This window comes from Trichomycterus rosablanca, chromosome 23 (genome assembly GCF_030014385.1).
Source record: "Trichomycterus rosablanca isolate fTriRos1 chromosome 23, fTriRos1.hap1, whole genome shotgun sequence".
Classification (NCBI taxonomy): Eukaryota; Metazoa; Chordata; class Actinopteri; order Siluriformes; family Trichomycteridae; genus Trichomycterus; species Trichomycterus rosablanca.
Genome location: NC_086010.1, coordinates 5,611,820 through 5,631,069, shown reverse-complemented (window position 1 = coordinate 5,631,069; position 19,250 = coordinate 5,611,820). Strand labels below are relative to the sequence as shown.

The following is a 19,250-nucleotide window of genomic DNA, read 5'->3' as shown; positions in this document are numbered from 1 at the left end:
ATTCTTACCTCACCAGGTGAGATCTTGCATGGAGCTCCAGAGTGAGGGTGATTGTGATCTTGTATTTCTTCCATTTTCGAATTATCGCACCAACAGTGGTCTCTTTCTCACCAAGCATCTTGCTGATGGTCTTGTAGCCCATTCCAGCCTTGTGCAGGTCTACAATCTTGTCCCTGACGTCCTTTGATAGCTCTTTGGTCTTGCCCATGGTGGTCGAGAGATTTGAACGGAAGAAACTGATTCTGTGACAGGAGTCTTTTATACAGGGACAGGACTAATTTGTGTGCCTCATGGGCACATAACCGGTCTGTGGGGGTCAGAATTCTTGCTGGTTGGTAGGGGATCAAATACTTATTTCCCTTAATTAAATACAAATTAATTTATAACTTTTTCTGGATTTTTTGTTGATATTCTGTCTCTCTCTGTTAAAATTAACCTTCCATAAAAATTATAGACTGTTCAAGTCTTTGTAAGGGGGTAAACTTACAAAATCAGCAGGGGATCAAATACTTATTTCCCCCACTGTAATTGTGGTTATGAAGGACATATTTAATACCTTAGCATATCTTAGTATTTAGTCAACTTAAATTAACAAATTTTAATATATTTTACATTTAATGTCATATCTTATAATAATAATTTTATCCTTAGTCCTTATTACATGTGTATTTGAAATATTTCATTCTTAACAAGCTGTGTATTTGTGTGTATTGTATAGTAATTGATTGTGTTTTTAAATGTGTGTGTTTACTGGGGTTAAAATTCAGTGTAAATACTTGGCCAGTGTAAAAAAAAAAGGAAAAAAAGAATGCAACCCTATCACAGACATACAAAATAATACCTAATGGGGTCAAAAGTATGTGGACACTTACTTGTGAGCTTGTTGGACAGTCCAAAACCACGGTTATTAATATGAATTACACCACCACAGCAATGGCCTAGCTCGACATTCATCAAGTTTGAGGCTCTCAGGCCACTGATTTTTTTTTAAACCTTATTAAACCAAGTCTTTATGGTAAGAACAAATTTTAAAGCATAAAATGTATGTAATTAATTAAATACATCTGTTATAAATAAATAACCCCCCCCCCCCCCCCCCACATGCTTTTCACTTTATTGTGCATATTGGAAGAGACTGTGAATATAAGTGTGAAAATAAGAACTATAAAGTTCAAATCAAAATGCTATATATAAGTTAAAATTACACACTGTATTCACTGTATTCCTCTGCAGAAGAATAGCCAGAATTAAATTGAATGCTTGTAACAAAGAAAGAAAATGAAGACAATCATGCACATTCAGAAACATTCTGGCTGATTGTCTCACTGTCGTTTATTATTATGACTCTTTATGACTCAACTTCCTGTAAAGAAAATGAAAAAAAAAACAACGTTTGACTTTTTCTGAAGTGCACAGTAAGCTGAAGTGTTTAGACTGAATTTCTCCCCGAGCTCCACTAACACTGGTGCTGGTGCTGTGTTTTCATTGCATTGTTTCTGTGTTTTGTGTTTGTCATTAACTTTGCTGTCCCAGAGCCAAAGCCTTAGTAGGAGAATAGAGCCTTTTAACCCTAGGGTTCAGGTAATGCTTACTGTCTACCACCAACATTCTTCTCTATTTTGCTTCTTCTATTGCCGTACATAGAATTAGTCTTTTATTTTTTTATTTTTTTGCAACAACGAATGGTTGCAGCTTTTTTTTTTCTGCTTGCTTTTGCAACTTTGTTCTAGCAGAGGTGGGTAACCTGGGTATAAACATTACTTAAGTAAAAAAATCTGAAATACTGTCATGGCCAGATTTGATTAGGTCTAGATGTACAAAGGTGAGAATGTTTTATGCTCAAAATATGTACCCACACAAACTTGCCATGTGGTGCCTTGTAGCTGCATTCTGCTTAAGACAAAGCTGTAGAATATTTTCATAGGGTGATTCTTAGTACATTCTATCTATACCTTGGCTGTGTTGAAGTGATCCAGACACTGGACCCAATAGCAGTGCAACTTTAGCCAAATTTGCTTCTAGGGAACCCTCTCTTATGACTGTTTTGAAACTGAATGCTGTTCTCTTTTGCATGCAGATTACACATTATTTCAAACAACTCAGTGTAGTAGCAAGAATGAGCAACAGCTTGAAACTGATCTAATTTATTTATTTCTCTTTTAACCCTTGTGTTTGTGGATTAGGAGTGCTTTGTTTAGTTGAGTGCTTGTCTGCCAATGCATGGGGAATTTTTACTTCTATGCATTTAATCTACAACCTGATCATTTGCCTATATTGACCAAAGCACAAGAAGCAACTAAACTATAGCCAGCATTTGCATGAGTTTTGTTGCAGGAAATCTTTTCTAGATCTTTTTTCTTTTTCACCATGTTTGGTGTGATAGCAGCTCATGATAGGAACACTACATGTCCAAAAGTATGTGCTGGCCCACCACTGCAGAAGCCAGAGTTTAATCCTCAGAAGCCACTTGGCCTTGCCTGAGTGAGGACGGGCTGAGTAGGGTACCGTCTAGCTGCTGGTTGAGGGGATAACATGATGCTTCATGTGTGTTAGGACTTTCTGTAGGAAACTGGCTGTCGTGAAATTGCTGTCTGTGACGTCAGACATCTTGGTGCTTGGTTAACATTCTATAAAAGAATAAATTTAAGACATTAAATGGATTGCTGGCCAAAAGTTTTGAGAGCCTCTGCAGTACAAACTGAAGATGGCTACATTTGTGGAAATGGGGTTAAAACTGATTATTTAAGAACCCCAAATGACATGTTGTCAGTGCTCTAGAATCTAGTAGTGGACTTGATCCACTATACTTGTTTATTAAGATTAAATGGCTGTAAGTCTGATTTTATGGTCTTGTTGGCAATGGGTGTGGCAAAAGCTTTCGGGCATGTAGTGTAGGAAACATTAGCAGCGTTATGTAAGGAATTATATAATTCCAGCTTAGTTTAATAAAAAAAAAAAAGAGATTAAGAAGAATCAGCTATTACATGAGGAACATCACACAAATCTTAGGATACAATGTGACAAACTTTTATTGTATTTTATATTAAATTTATGACAACATAGGACTGTCAACACTCATTGGTTTGTAATGCTTATACTGCTTATTATATGCATTAATTACACAACAATCACTCCAGAGATCTCTTGTGTTTTTTGTTTAGGTTAAACTCTGGTACGACAAAGTGGGCCATCAGCTCATTGTTACCATACTGGGTGCCAAGGACTTGCCGTCGCGGGAAGATGGCAGACCGAGGAATCCCTACGTCAAAATCTACTTCCTTCCAGACCGGAGGTAAGCATAGGGAATGCTTATGTTGACAAAATCAGGCTTTTTTTTTAACCAACACCCCAAATTTGCCACATGGGTTAATGTGTATGTTCCCAGGCTTTCTTGTATCAGTGGTAGTAAATAAAAACAGTATGAATAATTGTTCTTCCAGTGACAAAAGCAAAAGAAGAACTAAAACAGTAAAGAAGTCATTAGAGCCCAAGTGGAACCAAACGTTCATGTACTCACCCGTGCACCGGCGAGAGTTTCGTGAACGCATGCTGGAGATCACGCTGTGGGACCAGGCACGAGTCCGAGAAGAGGAGAGTGAGTTTCTAGGAGAGGTACGACCATGCAGAACATCATGTCTTATTCAGTCAGGCTCTTGCTGAGTTTACAATTTTTGTTCCTTTATGAAATTAGAATTTTTTAATGTCATGTTTTACGCACTTTGGTTACATTTATGGCAGGACAGGTAGTTGACAAGATTCATAAGTTTCAGGTTTTTAATGTCAAGCACAGTCATGGACAATTTTGTATATCCAATTTACCTCACTTGCACGTCTTTTGGCTGTGGGAGGAAACCTGAGCTCCCGGTGGAAACCCACGCAGACACAGGGAGAACATGCAAACTCCACACAAAGGACCGGACCGCTCCACCTGGGAATCAAACCCAGGACCTTTATTCTGTGAGGCGACTGACTATTTGTGGATGAAAGCATGGACATATTTACATGTTTATGGTGTCAGGTGTAGAACTGCATCTAGAAAGTATCATAAACAATACTCACTAGATCTCAACTGTGTGTTTGTGTCCCCCTTTAGATTTTGATTGAGCTTGAGACAGCGCTGATGGATGATGAGCCTCACTGGTACAAGCTGCAGATGCATGATGTCTCATCAGTTCCTCTTCCTAAGAGTTCCCCCTACCTGCAGAGGAGAACACTGCATGGCGAGAGTCCTAATCGCAGACTGCAAAGTATGCTTTAATCTTTTACTACATTCATTATCTCATGTATGATTTACTTTGTGCTTGTGTTCTTTTAGTTTCACATTAATAATAAAATATCTTTGAAATCTTGATCTATTTTGAAATACTTTAACATTACAAAGAATTTTTGACATCTGACTTGAAAAAGGAACACCCTTAATAAGACGTTCTTTCTAGGAAAGCACAAAAGGTGTTCCCAACTAAAGTTAGGAACCTGACCATTGGACTTGAAGTAGCATGTCTTTACTTTATATTAATAATAATAAAAGTATTTAATTTACTTACACACATTAGATTAGAACAGTTGATGGTTACATTTATAACATATGGACAACAAATTCATGAGCTTTTGTAGTCAGTCAAGTCAGTTTTAAGTAACATAGTTGAACAGTTGTTTCTCTTCACTGGAGTACAGTTACTCTTTTCCGGTGATGTTTCCATCTTTGTTAAACCCAAGATAGTTATGCCCATCAACCATACTGTACTTTCATAAGCCAATGAGCAAACTGTATTAAAATAAACAATTCTAATGCTAACCACATGAGTAGCTGCTGCATAATGCCTCCATGAATCCAGAAACAAACTACCCTACAAAATCAGATTCACTGTGTGACAGTTAAATTGACAGGTCTTGCATGATCTTTCTCTTGACGTTGTCTTCACAGAACATGGCCCATATTCATATCATTCAGGTAAAAACAACTACATGCCCAGTCCACTGTGGTCTACAGTTATAAATCCCCTTCATTTCAGTCCCTATGTTTAAAAAAAAAAAATAAAAAAAAGGTGTCGTTTTAGATGTGCCTTCCCATAATAACCCATTACCCTGTATTTCTCCTCAGCAATGTAGTGTCTTTATTCTACTGTTTTATCTGGTTGTTACTAACATTTATACACAAGCATATGTAAAAAAGCTAACAAATTATTTATATGACTCATTATATTTTAATCCTCTAGCATTTGGCAATTTAAAGTTGGTGTATCATGATTTTCCCCTGAAATGTAACCCTTCATTTTTGATTTTCTGTTGTCCTTTCAAGGTTAGGTATGTTTTCATGCATATGCTTGTTATACATTAGATTTATATACTGTACATTATTCTGGTTGCTCAAAGTAGCAAACTTAACATGCATAAAAGCATAAAAATATATAGTATGATATACTGTATATATCAAAAGACGCATGTAAATTTGAAGTGGGTATATGAACTAGAAGATTTAACAATAAACAAAGGAGGCAACAGCTCAGTTCATCATGTATGGAGAAAGTAGGGCTGGACATCATAACCATGATGAAGTACTGAGTTTGAGGCATCATGATATGGGGTTTATCCTCTGCAAATTTATTGCACATCATGCCAGTGGGTGCCAGTTTGGCCTGGCTAGGTGCTTACCAGAAACAACTGGCAACTGTGTCTAAGACAACTGGTGTATATGTACATGTCATCACTCCAATTTGCGTCCTCTTGCAGGGTCTCACAGGATTAGTGACAGTGAGATTTCTGATTATGACTGTGAGGATGGTGTGGGTGTCATGTCAGGTAATCACACATCAGGAACACTTTATTTTATTGACTGTTTGTATATGTGCAACACTTTAACATCTTTAAATGCTGTCAGAAAATGCCAAGACCAATAACTGATTAACTTTTGGTTTGGGGTTTTAGAAGGGATTGGATAAGGAAAGTGTGTTTCCTCTGTGTTTTAGGGTTGCATTGATTCATCCAGCAACTTCTTGCCTCTGTGAAGCTCAGTATAACCGTCAGTTATATTTTGCTTGGTGATTTTTATGGCCCCAGATGTTAACAATGCATAAAATATATGCAGAACAAATGTTTTATTGCTATTAGATAAGAAGGAATCTTAGTAAAATTGGTCTTGGTTCCTAAAGATATCAGGGACAAAATTATAAAACAGCAATTAAATGGGGGGAAAAAGCAAATAAATGGCAATAAAACAACAAAAATGTAAACATCCTAGCTAGTACAATTGGTTTGGTAATTTGCAGGAATAAATGTAATTAACAGTAGGTTCACTACACAAAATCTCAAAATATTCATTCTCTTGTATTGATGATAAGTAAAGGGAGAGAAATACCAGCATTAACTTGACAACAGCTGCAGACACAACACTACTTTGACTATCTATCCCATTACTCATGACTGGTTGATCACTGCGGCTGTTAACAATTTATTTGCACACTTTACAGATTACCGACCAAATGGGCGGGAATTCCAAAGCTCCACCCTCTCTGTGCCTGAGCAGGTCCTCTCGTCCAATCATTGCTCACGGTCTGTGGATATTAATCGAGCACGTTCCAGATCGCCAAGTGTTCCCCCGCCACAGAGGTACTGTAACTTTTAACTCATCACTATCTCTTTAAAAAAGCCTAATAATAATAATAATAATAATAAACTATTATAGCAGAAGCAGTTTTGGTTGTTTTTGCTTTTACTAAATGTATTATAAATACATGAAATATGGAATATCTTCATCTGTACTAATACTTAAGCATAATGATTTAAAGAATTATTTTGATTGATTTTATTACCGAGTTGTTTAATGGTACCAGTGTTTAATGGTGACCAGTATTTTTATTGTTGAAACATTTTAATTATTTTTCTAAAACAATAACCTGCAACGTTACTTTTACATTTTTGAACTATATCATATAAATATTGTTTTTCCATGTTTACATATGTGTACTATATGGCCAAAAATCATTGGACATCTGAGCCTTGAGCTGTTGTACAGCTTATTCCAAAATCCTGGCCATTAATAAGAAGAACCCTCGCTTGTGGCAATAAAAACCTTTATACTGCTTTTAGGCTTTTCTTAAATGTTTGGAGTGTTTGTGCCCATTTAGTCTAAATCGAATTTATTAAGTCAGATGTTGATGTTGGGCATGAGGGCCTGGCTCACTATTAACATTTCAATTCATCTCATAAGTGTTCAGTAGGGGGTCTGCTCTCTGTTTACACCAGGCTCGTTCCTCCACCCAAGATTTGTTAAACAATGTCTTTATAAAACTTTATTTGTGCATCATGCTGAAACGGGACAGGACTCCCAAACTGTTGTCTTATGTGTTTTATATGATTGATGTTGCACACCCTTTAGCAGTGGGTGTGGCTAAAGCAGCAGACTCTATCATTTTAGTGGTGTCAACAAACTTTTGGCCAGAGTGTATAATAAGCTTTGTCTGTATGCATGTATGTGCAGTATATGAGTCAATGGCATGATCTGAAGTTTTATTTATACATAATAAATCTAAATAATTTAATACGTTACTTTATTGTACAATATATTTAAGTAAAAACTCCACTACCACTAATGCGATTTAAAATAAAAGTAAAATAGTATACATACATTTTGTAAACATAACAGCTTTAAAATTACAATGACTAACATTTAATATATAATGTACAATTCTATTTAGCAATTATATTACCGACATGTCATGTGGAACAATCATAAACTTACAGATTGCTTCAAAATGTACAGGAGATCACACTATTATCTCTGTATTCCTCTACTGCTTGTGTTGCTTAGGCAAGGAGGTGATTTACCATTCAGTCTTCTCTCATTCAATTGTCATTGGTCCATTTCTGTTTTTTCTATATTGTAATAAAATGTTTATAAAAAGCAATACAGAAAAAAACAGGCACACGTTCTACAGTTAATAATGTGGTAAATGTAAAATAATTTATTGTAATTAAATTATAATGCAAAGTCTCTTCATTAAAGAAGAGCTTTAATTCATTTCATCTCCTGAGCTTTTGACTTGAGAACATACCCACGGGTCACCCATTTCTCCTCCACCGGACCACTTCATCTGTACCCTCAAATCCAATCTCTCATTCTCCTGTCCTGCTCTGTTCTCTGTTCTCTCAATCCCACTGCAGTCATTTTCTCACCCTACCTCGAACAAGACACAGTCAGCCTGTTCATCATCCACAGATGGAACTCAGGTAGATCTTTCCTCATCTGTGTCTGTCTCACCCATCCATCCTCCTGTCTGCTTCAACCTCAGGGTTCCTCAAACCTGGAGTTGGGATTAAATTGAAACATTTTTCCATGGGCATACGAGTGTTAATATTTGAACTTGCTTTGTGTTAAACTGCATCAAATGCAACTGTTATTCAGGGCATTGAATATGAAGTAAAGAACAAGAGACTTAGGGCTGTATTGTCATGTAATTGCTGGCGATATTTGCTGGTATGGTCCTGGTATATTGCTGGTATTAATAGATAAAAATGTACTTAATTAATTAATTGATTCGTTGGATATAATGTGCTAGAAAAATATGTCCTGGAACATGCTTTGAAGACTAAAATCTGCCATAAAACTACACACACACTCTCTCTCTCTGCATTATTTGTGCCATCTTATTTCAAACAGCGACAACAATAAATGTTTCCATGTGAAAAGATTAAATGTCACACAGTAATGTCTAATGTATTTCTATGTTCTGTTTAACCAAATGGTAAGCTACTGTATAGCCCAAATCTAATTCCAAATGCATTAAACTCATTACGTCTCCATAATATCATTGAAAATTGCATAGCATTTATCAACCATTATTTCATCTCATGTGTATCTTTCACAAGCATACAGTAACTTGCCAATTTCTTAAACAATCTGCTTAAGTACTAGCATGCTATGCTATAGTCTGTTCTTTTTATAGATTCACTTCCTGTATGATCTACACTGTCTTTAAAACTGTGTAAGAAGTTGTCCAGCAGTGATGTTCCACTTATACGATGTAGGAATCCTAATGTGTACACACTACAATAGAACACTATGTATAGGTGCCAGATGTAATCAAACATCCATCCAACAAAGCTGGAGCTCATCAGACAAATTGCACCTGCACTGCCTACGGATTCCACTCTGTCTGAGAGCTAAAAAGCTGATGTGAGATAGTCAAACACAGAGCCAGAAAAAAACTCTGAACTAAAGATAAAAAACATTATCTTTTAGTTTTTGGTACTTGCAATTTAAGTAATAAATGAAGTACTTTTAAATAAAGACATGTCTGAGAAAATATGTATAGCATCTTTTCACCTGCACGAGGCAAGTTCCTATGCGGATCAGCTTTGCGTATGGAGAGACACACCCTGATTAACGCATTATCCTCCGTTTCTGTGCAGGCACCATCAATCAGCCAGCAGAGATCGTAATTGCATCAGTTATGAGAAAGCCCCAGTGGCACCCTGCCTGAACAACAGGTCAGTTGTTGTTCATTTAGGCACCCAGTCTATTGGTAGCAGAGTTGAGATTCGAACTGATGAGGAAGGTTACCATGTGAAAAAAAAAAAAAAGGTTTGGTTCCTGTGTTTTTCCTTTAAAATTGAAGAATATGTTTCTGTTAGTCTACTCTCTTCTCAGTATATCTCAACGTTTCCCCACCATCTGGCTGTCAGTCAGAATTGTCGAGCGCTGCGTTTTCCTCCAAGCAGGAATCTGATGTGTCATCAGAAACACACGGCCATGCAGAATTGAACTGTCAAAAAACTGTTCGCCTCTTCTGAGCTGTGAATCTACTCCTGAAGGTCTCGACAAAACCTCAGCCAATATTCCCCCTCATTTGCTAAACTCATGTCAGAGTATTGTAGCTTTGTAGTGTAGAGTATAAAATAAGAAATGTGTACCAAGGGAGAGTGAAAAAGTGCTGTAGGTTATGAGGAAGAGAAATGATAGAATAAAATAGTGCTTAGTGTTTAATTACAGCCTCTCCTGCTTTGGAGATTTGCTCAGGCAATAACTGAAACACCTGAACATGATATTATTGGACATCTTGCACCAAATCCTTGGGTCTGGAAAGCCTTAACTTTTTTACGATGGCTTTCCACAAGGTTTAAGTGTCATGTGTCTGGTGCCTATTCAGTCAATAGAGCATTAGTTAGATCATTTATCTTAAATGTGTTCAGTAGGTCGAGTTCTTCACACCAAAACTGTTAAACCATGTGTTTATTCACCTTTGTACACAAGGTCAGAAAAGAGGTTTTTCAAACTGTTTCCACAGTATTGAAATCATAACCTTTGTTTTATATTATTGATTGACCCTGTTAGCAATGGGACTGTTTATGCACACCTCTGAGGTGTAGTCAAATGTTTGGCCATATAGTGTATAGCAATAATTACACAGTTCTGTTTACATTGTGTTACACTGCTTTTCCAATATATTCTTTTATTTAGATTACACCATATCTTAAAGGACTGTTCCCACTTTCTAAAGAAGCAAATGACAAAATGATTGTTCTTGTGTTGTATGGAACCTGCTGGACAACTTTTAATCCACTTTACATTCATGTTTCTAGAGTTTAGTTCCAGTGTTTAGTGTTCAGTGTGTCTAACTTGTAACTTGTAAAATGTTAAAGTATCCCTGCTATTTTTGATCATGGATCTTTTATTTAAGTTACAAACTTTTGCAGGGATGCTTTAACATTTTTTTCCCCAGGACGTTTATTTTCATTTCTGAGCACCTAATTTTATCTACTGTTTTTATTGTTATGGGGTTTGAATTTAATCATGTATTTGCTTTGTTGTTTTTAGAAATTTTCTTATTTTGAAAATGTACTGCTAATTTATTTGGTACATGGTACAATATCTGGCAACTCACTCTGTATATTCACTCTTCTTAATCTTAGATCAGTATATATTAAATTACTAACATTATTAAAATGATTATTTATAGGCTTTTAAGGATGATTTTGCCTCAGGTCCCAAGCCTGTACAAATATGGAGGGTCGTGTCAGGAAGGACATTGGGCGTAAAAACTATTCCAAATCGAAAATGTGGGTAAAAAGTCTGAGTTTCATACTGGAAAGGTTGAGGCCAGCATCTAGTACTACTGACCAGCAGGGTACCGGAGAAAACTGTGTTACTGTTTGGAAAAGGAGGAGTAGGAGACTAGAAGACTGAGGAGTACTAAATGCTGGCCTTGACCTTCCCAGTCAAAAGTATGTGGACACTACTTTTCTTTTCCTGCCATGGTGCAAAAAGTGAGGTCCTTAAAATCACTGGTTGACATGTTTGGAGTAAAGAAAGTCTTTGCCTGCAAAGAGTTCTGACCTCAACCCCATTAAGCACCTTTGGAAACGTTGATTCTTAACCAGGTTCTTTTGTTCAATATAACTGTCTGACCTCACAAATGCTCTTCTAATTCAATATACGTACACATGCTTCCAGACACTCCATTTTTTTTGGAACGTCTTTCCAGATAAAACTGAAGATTGTTATACCTCCAAAAAGATTCAGCTACATAATAACAACCATTGTTATGGATTGTATTTGGAATGTATTGTCAAACAAGGTCATGGTCACGTGTCCACATACCTTTGGTGTAGGTGTGGGTTACGTTTTCCATTAAAGAACCCAGATATTTTGCAACCATGTTTTATTTGACGCCGTTGAGAAGAGTTTATCAAGTTCTTGGAGATCAAACATCCTGCACCAACATCCTGCCAGTGTGCATTCTGTTATACATGTTTATACTTCTTTATGATTGGATGTGACCACATCACTGATGTTTTACCTCCTCCAGACTCTAATCACCAACCAAACCTCCTTCATGACAATCTTTTTAGGAACTACAGCATGTCGGACAGGCACCAAATGGAACGGCCCATGTACACACGCTCGCGCTCCACTGAGCGCCCCCCTGATGCCCACCACATGAGATCGTCTATGCCCGTGCTGACATCCGGACGCTCTGCGCCATCCTCACCTGCCTTATCGAGGTGACCCAGCCTAGAGCAGCCATTGTGCCTGATTAGCAACCCCAGCTAATCAACAACGCCCCTCACGCCCCCTTTTCTGCCATTCCCTCCCACACCGGGCATGTATCCACCCTTCTTAATGATAAGCCCCTCCCATTTTCTGTTCTTCTTTGATCACTGTTTTTTTCTTTTTGCAGCACTGCTAAAGTAGACTGTAGAATAATTTCATTTTTTTTGCTGACAAAACACCGTTTATATTTGGACTGCATATAAAGGTGTTAAGTCTCCATTGATTTGTTGTTCTTTTACTATCCCGACCCGATATTTGACTCATTTTCTTCCTCCATATTAGTTTGTATTCAGTGATTAATTTCTCATGATTTATTCCTCAGTGATAAAAACACTTTTTCAGCAATCATCAGACATTTGCAGATGCACTTTAATCTGCATGTACTAACCTTTCTTCTCATAGGCAATTTATTCTCAGGCATTTGATTAATTTGAGCCATGACAACATGCAGCACTGTAGAAAAACATAGTCGGATCCAGAATTATTGACACTTATATCAAAGATTTATTTTTTAAACAAAACCAAGTGCAATTTGTGCAAGCTTTCTATGCCAGGAGCACTGAATGTTCACCTGTAATGATTAATGAGGTTATCTGGGCTTCTAGATTCTTTCTTGCAGACGGTCTTTAGCTCACCCCAAATAATTTAATGGGTTTTAGGTCAGGTGACATGGATGACCATGACAAAGGTTTAAATATCTTATTACCAAACCTTTTTTGTGTGGATTTAAATGTATGTTCTGACCATGACTCAGTCAGATGTAGCTTAGCCATGACTCAGTTTTAGCTTCTTTAAAATATGACGATAATTTCTAGTTCATAATGCTACATATTCTAATCAGCCCCAAAACATCACAAATCCTCTGCCATATTTAACAGTGTGGTTATAGTATGTCTTTTTTTCCTATTATGTATCAATTTGTAATTTTAATATCTTACATACAAGTTAAATGTAATTAAAATTTCATCTTACAAAAATACATTCATAAATGTGTTTTGATACACGAACGCTTGGGTGCACATTTTAGAAATGCATCTCTGTGCAGAAACAATATGTAACTTTTGTTCCTGCTGCATTCAGGTCATCCATTTTTTTTCTATATTTAGAAGTAAAAATTTAAGTGGCCTTGGGTGTAAATTTGAATTGGTAATTTGCTTTCCCTATCTGTATGTATACAAACATCTGGATACTTAATACTAACAATTGGCCACTACTGTATGTATATACTATACACTGCAAAGATGGGTCATCTTTTCTCAGTGCTCTCTGTCTTGTGTCGCTTGTAGTGGATTAATGCCTATAGTGCGATTCACGTCAAGAAGTTGGCACTCCAGCTAATTCTTGTTCTTTCTTATTTTCTGATTCCTTCCAGTCCTGTTATAACACTGCCTTAAACATTGTCATGTGGGTGCCTTATCACACGCCCAAAGTAACGGAACTTGCAAGAGTATTTGTCCATATTATACTAACCAGAATCAGGCAACATCAAAACTGTATCTTTGTATTTTTGCTGCTGGAGAGGGAACCAAAGTTCTGTTTCACAAATGTCTTGCAGTTTTATTTTTGCTGACTGAACATTTATTGAAAAATTTTCTCACACACACACACACACAGCAGTTTCTTTTCACCAACACATTTAAACCCCCCCTGAAGCCAGAAGACTTTGCATGGCCTTGATTGTACACAAGATCTATATATGTAAAGCAGCATATATATGAATAATTGTTACAATCATATTTCAGCATATGCTTCCTTTTGTTTTAGTTTTTAATATCAACATGTTTTATATGATATCTGTATTATTTTAAATAATTATGGTATGTAGTGCATGGTATTTTAGAAAATACTCACAGTTCATTTCTAAAGCCCTGGTTATTGTTTGCTAAGGTCATTAGTTCTTAGTACTAAAATGATGCTTGCAAACATACTTGGTGCTTAAAAACAGAAATGAATTTGTGGTTCAGTGAGAAATCGAATGATTTTCCCAAATTGTTCATGAATCCCATATGTGGTAATTTAGCCAAGATATGTTTGGTGTTTGGCACTTCATTATTGACCAAAACACACAGCAAGATCATTGAATACTTTTTTTAAATGCTACACTATTTGGCATGTGGACACCCCCCTCTATTTATTAAGTTCAGATGTTTCAGCCAGACACACATCAGGTGTATAAAATGAATTAGATTACATTTGAATTATTTTAAGTTCATGAGTCCTGTTCTCAGCCCCACTGAACATCTTTGAAAACAAATGAAACATTGATTCTTTGACAACCAATGTGATATGTTTAAAAGGCATTTAGCTGTATCTTTTATTACCAACAAAAAATCGTAGAGTAGTCTTGTCACAACAAAGTAAAACCATACATGTCTTGGCTGATGCGTGACAGTGTAAAACTCTGTCAGGGTTTTTTTCTCTCAGTAAATTAAATCACACAAGCGCATCAGGCTTACATTAGAACAATGTTTTCAGCAGTAATGAGTTTTTGTGTTTGGCAGGGCACACCCTCGCAGCGGATCAGCCCAAACCAGCCCCACCAGCACGCCCATGAACAGCCGGAGAGGACGGCAGCTCCCGCAGCTGCCCTCAAAGGGGACGCTAGACAGGAGTAAGTCTGTTTTTCCATTCTGCCTCATTCATATATTGTGGATTCTCATTTTTGATTAATTGGATGTTTGATGGTGTTTTAAGTTGCTGGAATGTCCCTGTAACTAAATTACATTTATGTCTTACAAAAATTCTAGTTATGCTTAAGAAAGCTGAAAATGCTTGAATTATTATTGGTAGTAAAGGGTTACTACCAAATTGTTGAAGCAACAGCTTGTTTTCACAGCTTGTGATGTAGTATTGGAAAACAGATCTGATTTCTGACTCTTAATAATAATTCTCGATGACTGCAGTTTGGGTTGCCAGCATGAATTTTTATTTTTAGGTATTAAACATGTTGTGTAGTGCTGGCTTAGAATATCTTACTTTGTCTTTGCTTAGGAGAATGACTTGCAAAGGACTTGTTGATAGTTTGCTGATATGGCTTTTCATAATCAGTTTTGTGATTCATTTTCAGTCAGAAATGCTTTTGTTGTGATTTGCTCCTAATATGCCCGGTGGCGATTATGCTCTGTAATAAACATTGCAACTTCCTGTTGTGAAATAAATAAATAACTGACTGGCTGGCATTACCGTATGATTTAGTAGTTAATATACAGTGTATCACAAAAGTGAGTACACCCCTCACATTTCTGCAGATATTTAAGTATATCTTTTCATGGGACAACACTGACAAAATGACACTTTGACACAATGAAAAGTAGTCTGTGTGCAGCTTATATAACAGTGTAAATTTATTCTTCCCTCAAAATAACTCAATATACAGCCATTAATGTCTAAACCACCGGCAACAAAAGTGAGTACACCCCTAAGAGACTACACCCCTAAATGTCCAAATTGAGCACTGCTTGTCATTTTCCCTCCAAAATGTCATGTGATTTGTTAGTGTTACTAGGTCTCAGGTGTGCATAGGGAGCAGGTGTGTTCAATTTAGTAGTACAGCTCTCACACTCTCTCATACTGGTCACTAAAAGTTCCAACATGGCACCTCATGGCAAAGAACTCTCTGAGGATCTTAAAAGAAGAATTGTTGCGCTACATGAAGATGGCCAAGGCTACAAGAAGATTGCCAACACCCTGAAACTGAGCTGCAGCACAGTGGCCAAGATCATCCAGCGTTTTAAAAGAGCAGGGTCCACTCAGAACAGACCTCGCGTTGGTCGTCCAAAGAAGCTGAGTGCACGTGCTCAGCGTCACATCCAACTGCTGTCTTTGAAAGATAGGCGTAGGAGTGCTGTCAGCATTGCTGCAGAGATTGAAAAGGTGGGGGGTCAGCCTGTCAGTGCTCAGACCATACGCCGCACACTACATCAAATTGGTCTGCATGGCTGTCACCCCAGAAGGAAGCCTCTTCTGAAGTCTCTACACAAGAAAGCCCGCAAACAGTTTGCTGAAGACATGTCAACAAAGGACATGGATTACTGGAACCATGTCCTATGGTCTGATGAGACCAAGATCAATTTGTTTGGTTCAGACGGTCTCAAGCATGTGTGGCGGCAATCAGGTGAGGTGTACAAAGATAAGTGTGTCATGCCTACAGTCAAGCATGGTGGTGGGAATGCCATGGTCTGGGGCTGCGTGAGTGCAGCAGGTGTTGGGGAGTTACATTTCATTGAGGGACACATGAACTCCAATATGTACTGTGAAATACTGAAGCAGAGCATGATCCCCTCCCTCCGGAAACTGGGTCGCAGGGCAGTGTTCCAGCATGATAATGACCCCAAACACGCCTCTAAGATGACCACTGCTTTATTGAAGAGGCTGAGGGTAAAGGTGATGGACTGGCCAAGCATGTCTCCAGACCTAAACCCAATAGAACATCTTTGGGGCATCCTCAAGCGGAAGGTGGAGGAGCGCAAAGTCTCGAATATCCGCCAGCTCCGTGATGTCGTCATGGAGGAGTGGAAAAGCATTCCAGTGGCAACCTGTGAAGCTCTGGTAAACTCCATGCCCAGGAGAGTTAAGGCAGTTCTGGGAAATAATGGTGGCCACACAAAATATTGACACTTCAGGAACTTTCACTAAGGGGTGTACTCACTTTTGTTGCCGGTGGTTTAGACATTAATGGCTGTATATTGAGTTATTTTGAGGGAAGAATAAATTTACACTGTTATATAAGCTGCACACAGACTACTTTTCATTGTGTCAAAGTGTCATTTTGTCAGTGTTGTCCCATGAAAAGATATACTTAAATATCTGCAGAAATGTGAGGGGTGTACTCACTTTTGTGATACACTGTACATGTTAAAAGTTGTATTTATCTTGTATTTGGGTAAATGGTCTACTTATATTCTCTAGTTGGGGAGATAATAATGTTTACATCTAAAAAAGAGGATTGTAATAATTGGGTGAAGAAAAGAAAGTTTGCGTGTACTCCTAATATTCCCTGGTCACTAGAATTTAGGAGCCAAGGTTAAGATCCTAGCTAGACAATCTGAGCCTTGTTTTTTTTTTTTTTGATGGAAAACTGTATAAATAAAATGATCCACACATCCCACGCTGATCCCATTCAGTTTGATAGATAGAAATATATAAAATATAGATAATTTATTGATCCCAAAGAAAATGAAAGAAAAAATGCAGTAAACAACAGAAAAAATGCCTGAAAACGAAAGAAAAATGCGGTAGTAGGCACAGTAAACACAGAGCTACTGAGTAGACTAACACTTGTTGTGGTGCCAGATGTTTTGAGTACTGCTGGCTGAACACATAACAGCCTGAATGTAATGTGTTAGCCGTCGTTCACAGGCCAGTGCATCAGCTCTCATTTTCATGACTTGTTACCCTTCTTGTTTCTCTCCCAGATGAACGGGAAGAAACTGATCCTGGTCCAGGTGTGTAACCTGCTTTAGTGGGTTTAGGCTGACAGATTTAAGTTCTGCTGAAGGCTAAACCCATCTGCAATAGTTTTGAGCCTGAGCTTTGCTTTAATGATTATTTATTAAATTTGTTTTATTAGTTTCCCTCAAAACTAAAAACTATGTGAATCTCCCTCATTATATAAAATAAAAAAATACCAGCAATTAAAACAAGTTAGCTTACTGCTGTATGGTTCAGTGTTTACGCTGCACACACTGCACATTCTGGCAGTTTTGTGTCTTAAGCATCAGTGTGTTACTGATATTCTAAATGCCAAAATATAATGACCTATTTTGTATACTAGTTTGCAGTTTAATAAGCATTTTTGAATCCCTGATGTATCTAAGTTTTGCCATCAGGCTGCATAGTTTGACCTTATGAAATTCTAAGAAAGGTTAATCCAGTCCTGATAAGATTTTTTTCCCACCCACTTTTAGACCAAATAATTACAGACATTTACTGTAATGAAAATATATGAACATATGTGACCCTACAAGATTATAAATAGCTATAATGTGAAACAAGGACTATTGCAGATAGTATGTGTTGTTTGTACGTGATTGTGATGTTGTCTTGTCTCATAACTTGTCCTTGTGGAGTTATATCATGTTGTACCCAATCCATATCCAAACCATGAATTATTTCTGAACATGATGCCCAACATTAACACTTACAATTTGCTGCAGAAATTGCAATTTATTTATTTTTTATTTTTTTAAAAGTTACAAAGTCTCCTTAGTTTGGATTATCTTTTCGAGTTTCGACAAGAGACCAGTGTTCCATGTACTTTTTACTATCACTTTATGCTAAGAGGACTTTTTCTTCTGATTGATGAACCAAAAAAAGGATTAAATGATGACCAGATAAGCTGCCTAAAAATGGAGAGTGGTGGACCCTATCTATAGTCGGGTCGGCTTTACATCACCATGGATTTGTTAAATATCCTATTCCAAAACCTGACTGAATGCGGTACTATTTCAAATCATAGCAAAAGTGTTGCGTTCACTGGAGTTGTGCATTGGGGTTGCATTCACTGGAGTACAGATGTCATGTATCCATTTTTTTGGACTTCACAAAGAGGAACAGTTATTATAGAACAGAATGTTTCTCCTACAAAGTTAGAATGATATTTATTTACCATCGAAAACTCAGATTAAAAGCGGTGTCCACATACTTTGGGCCATATAGTTTAACGTAACCAAATTGAACTGTCAAGAATCTTGTAGCTATTGCACTAATGTACAAATGTATCAGACAGATTGTGTAATTGAATGATGTAGCGTCTGAGCCTTTGGTTCTAGTTACTGTAACATGAACATGTGAAGAGTTCCTGGCAAAATGTATTACTGTTATTCACTGACACTTTTATTCCACTTAACTTCCAGCACAAGAACAATTCAATTCTAACAATGCTATTGAGGTAAAAGTGGTGTCAGAAAGTCTGAATATGTTTAATATTTGGCAAATTTATTTTCACATAAGTGAAATGTCCATAAAATACAACTCAAAGCACAAAGTTCCTGAATAACTTTTAAATGTACTATTTTATCATGTATTTTAGCAGCACTCCTGGAGGATTATATTTACATATAGATTGCAATGTACCATTTTATAGCTCAGAATATTATCTATTTAATATTATGTATCTATTATCTATTCAGATATGTTAGTAATAATATTTTACTATATTTTATATGGTAATATTTATATCTCTGAGTCACATTTTGCTTAT

General features: G+C 37.0%; 1 protein-coding gene across 6 annotated transcripts in view; it reads left to right on the top strand.

Annotated features, from left to right (window-relative positions):
* The window catches only part of rims2a (regulating synaptic membrane exocytosis 2a), a 148,325-nt gene that overhangs the window by 71,980 nt on the left and 57,095 nt on the right, over positions 1-19,250 (top strand). For 2 of the 6 annotated variants that reach the window (XM_062985764.1, XM_062985763.1), the window contains 8 exons: positions 3,162-3,292; positions 3,441-3,612; positions 4,094-4,247; positions 5,731-5,799; positions 6,468-6,606; positions 11,848-12,000; positions 14,551-14,660; positions 17,464-17,493. In XM_062985764.1, coding sequence (XP_062841834.1) covers positions 3,162-3,292; positions 3,441-3,612; positions 4,094-4,247; positions 5,731-5,799; positions 6,468-6,606; positions 11,848-12,000; positions 14,551-14,660; positions 17,464-17,493 — 958 coding nt within the window. Of the gene's footprint in view, positions 1-1,533; positions 1,582-3,161; positions 3,293-3,440; positions 3,613-4,093; positions 4,248-5,730; positions 5,800-6,467; positions 6,607-11,847; positions 12,001-14,550; positions 14,661-17,463; positions 17,494-19,250 lie in introns of all 6 variants that reach the window. The other 4 variants (XM_062985761.1, XM_062985760.1, XM_062985768.1 and 1 more) reach the window with 3 other exon arrangements.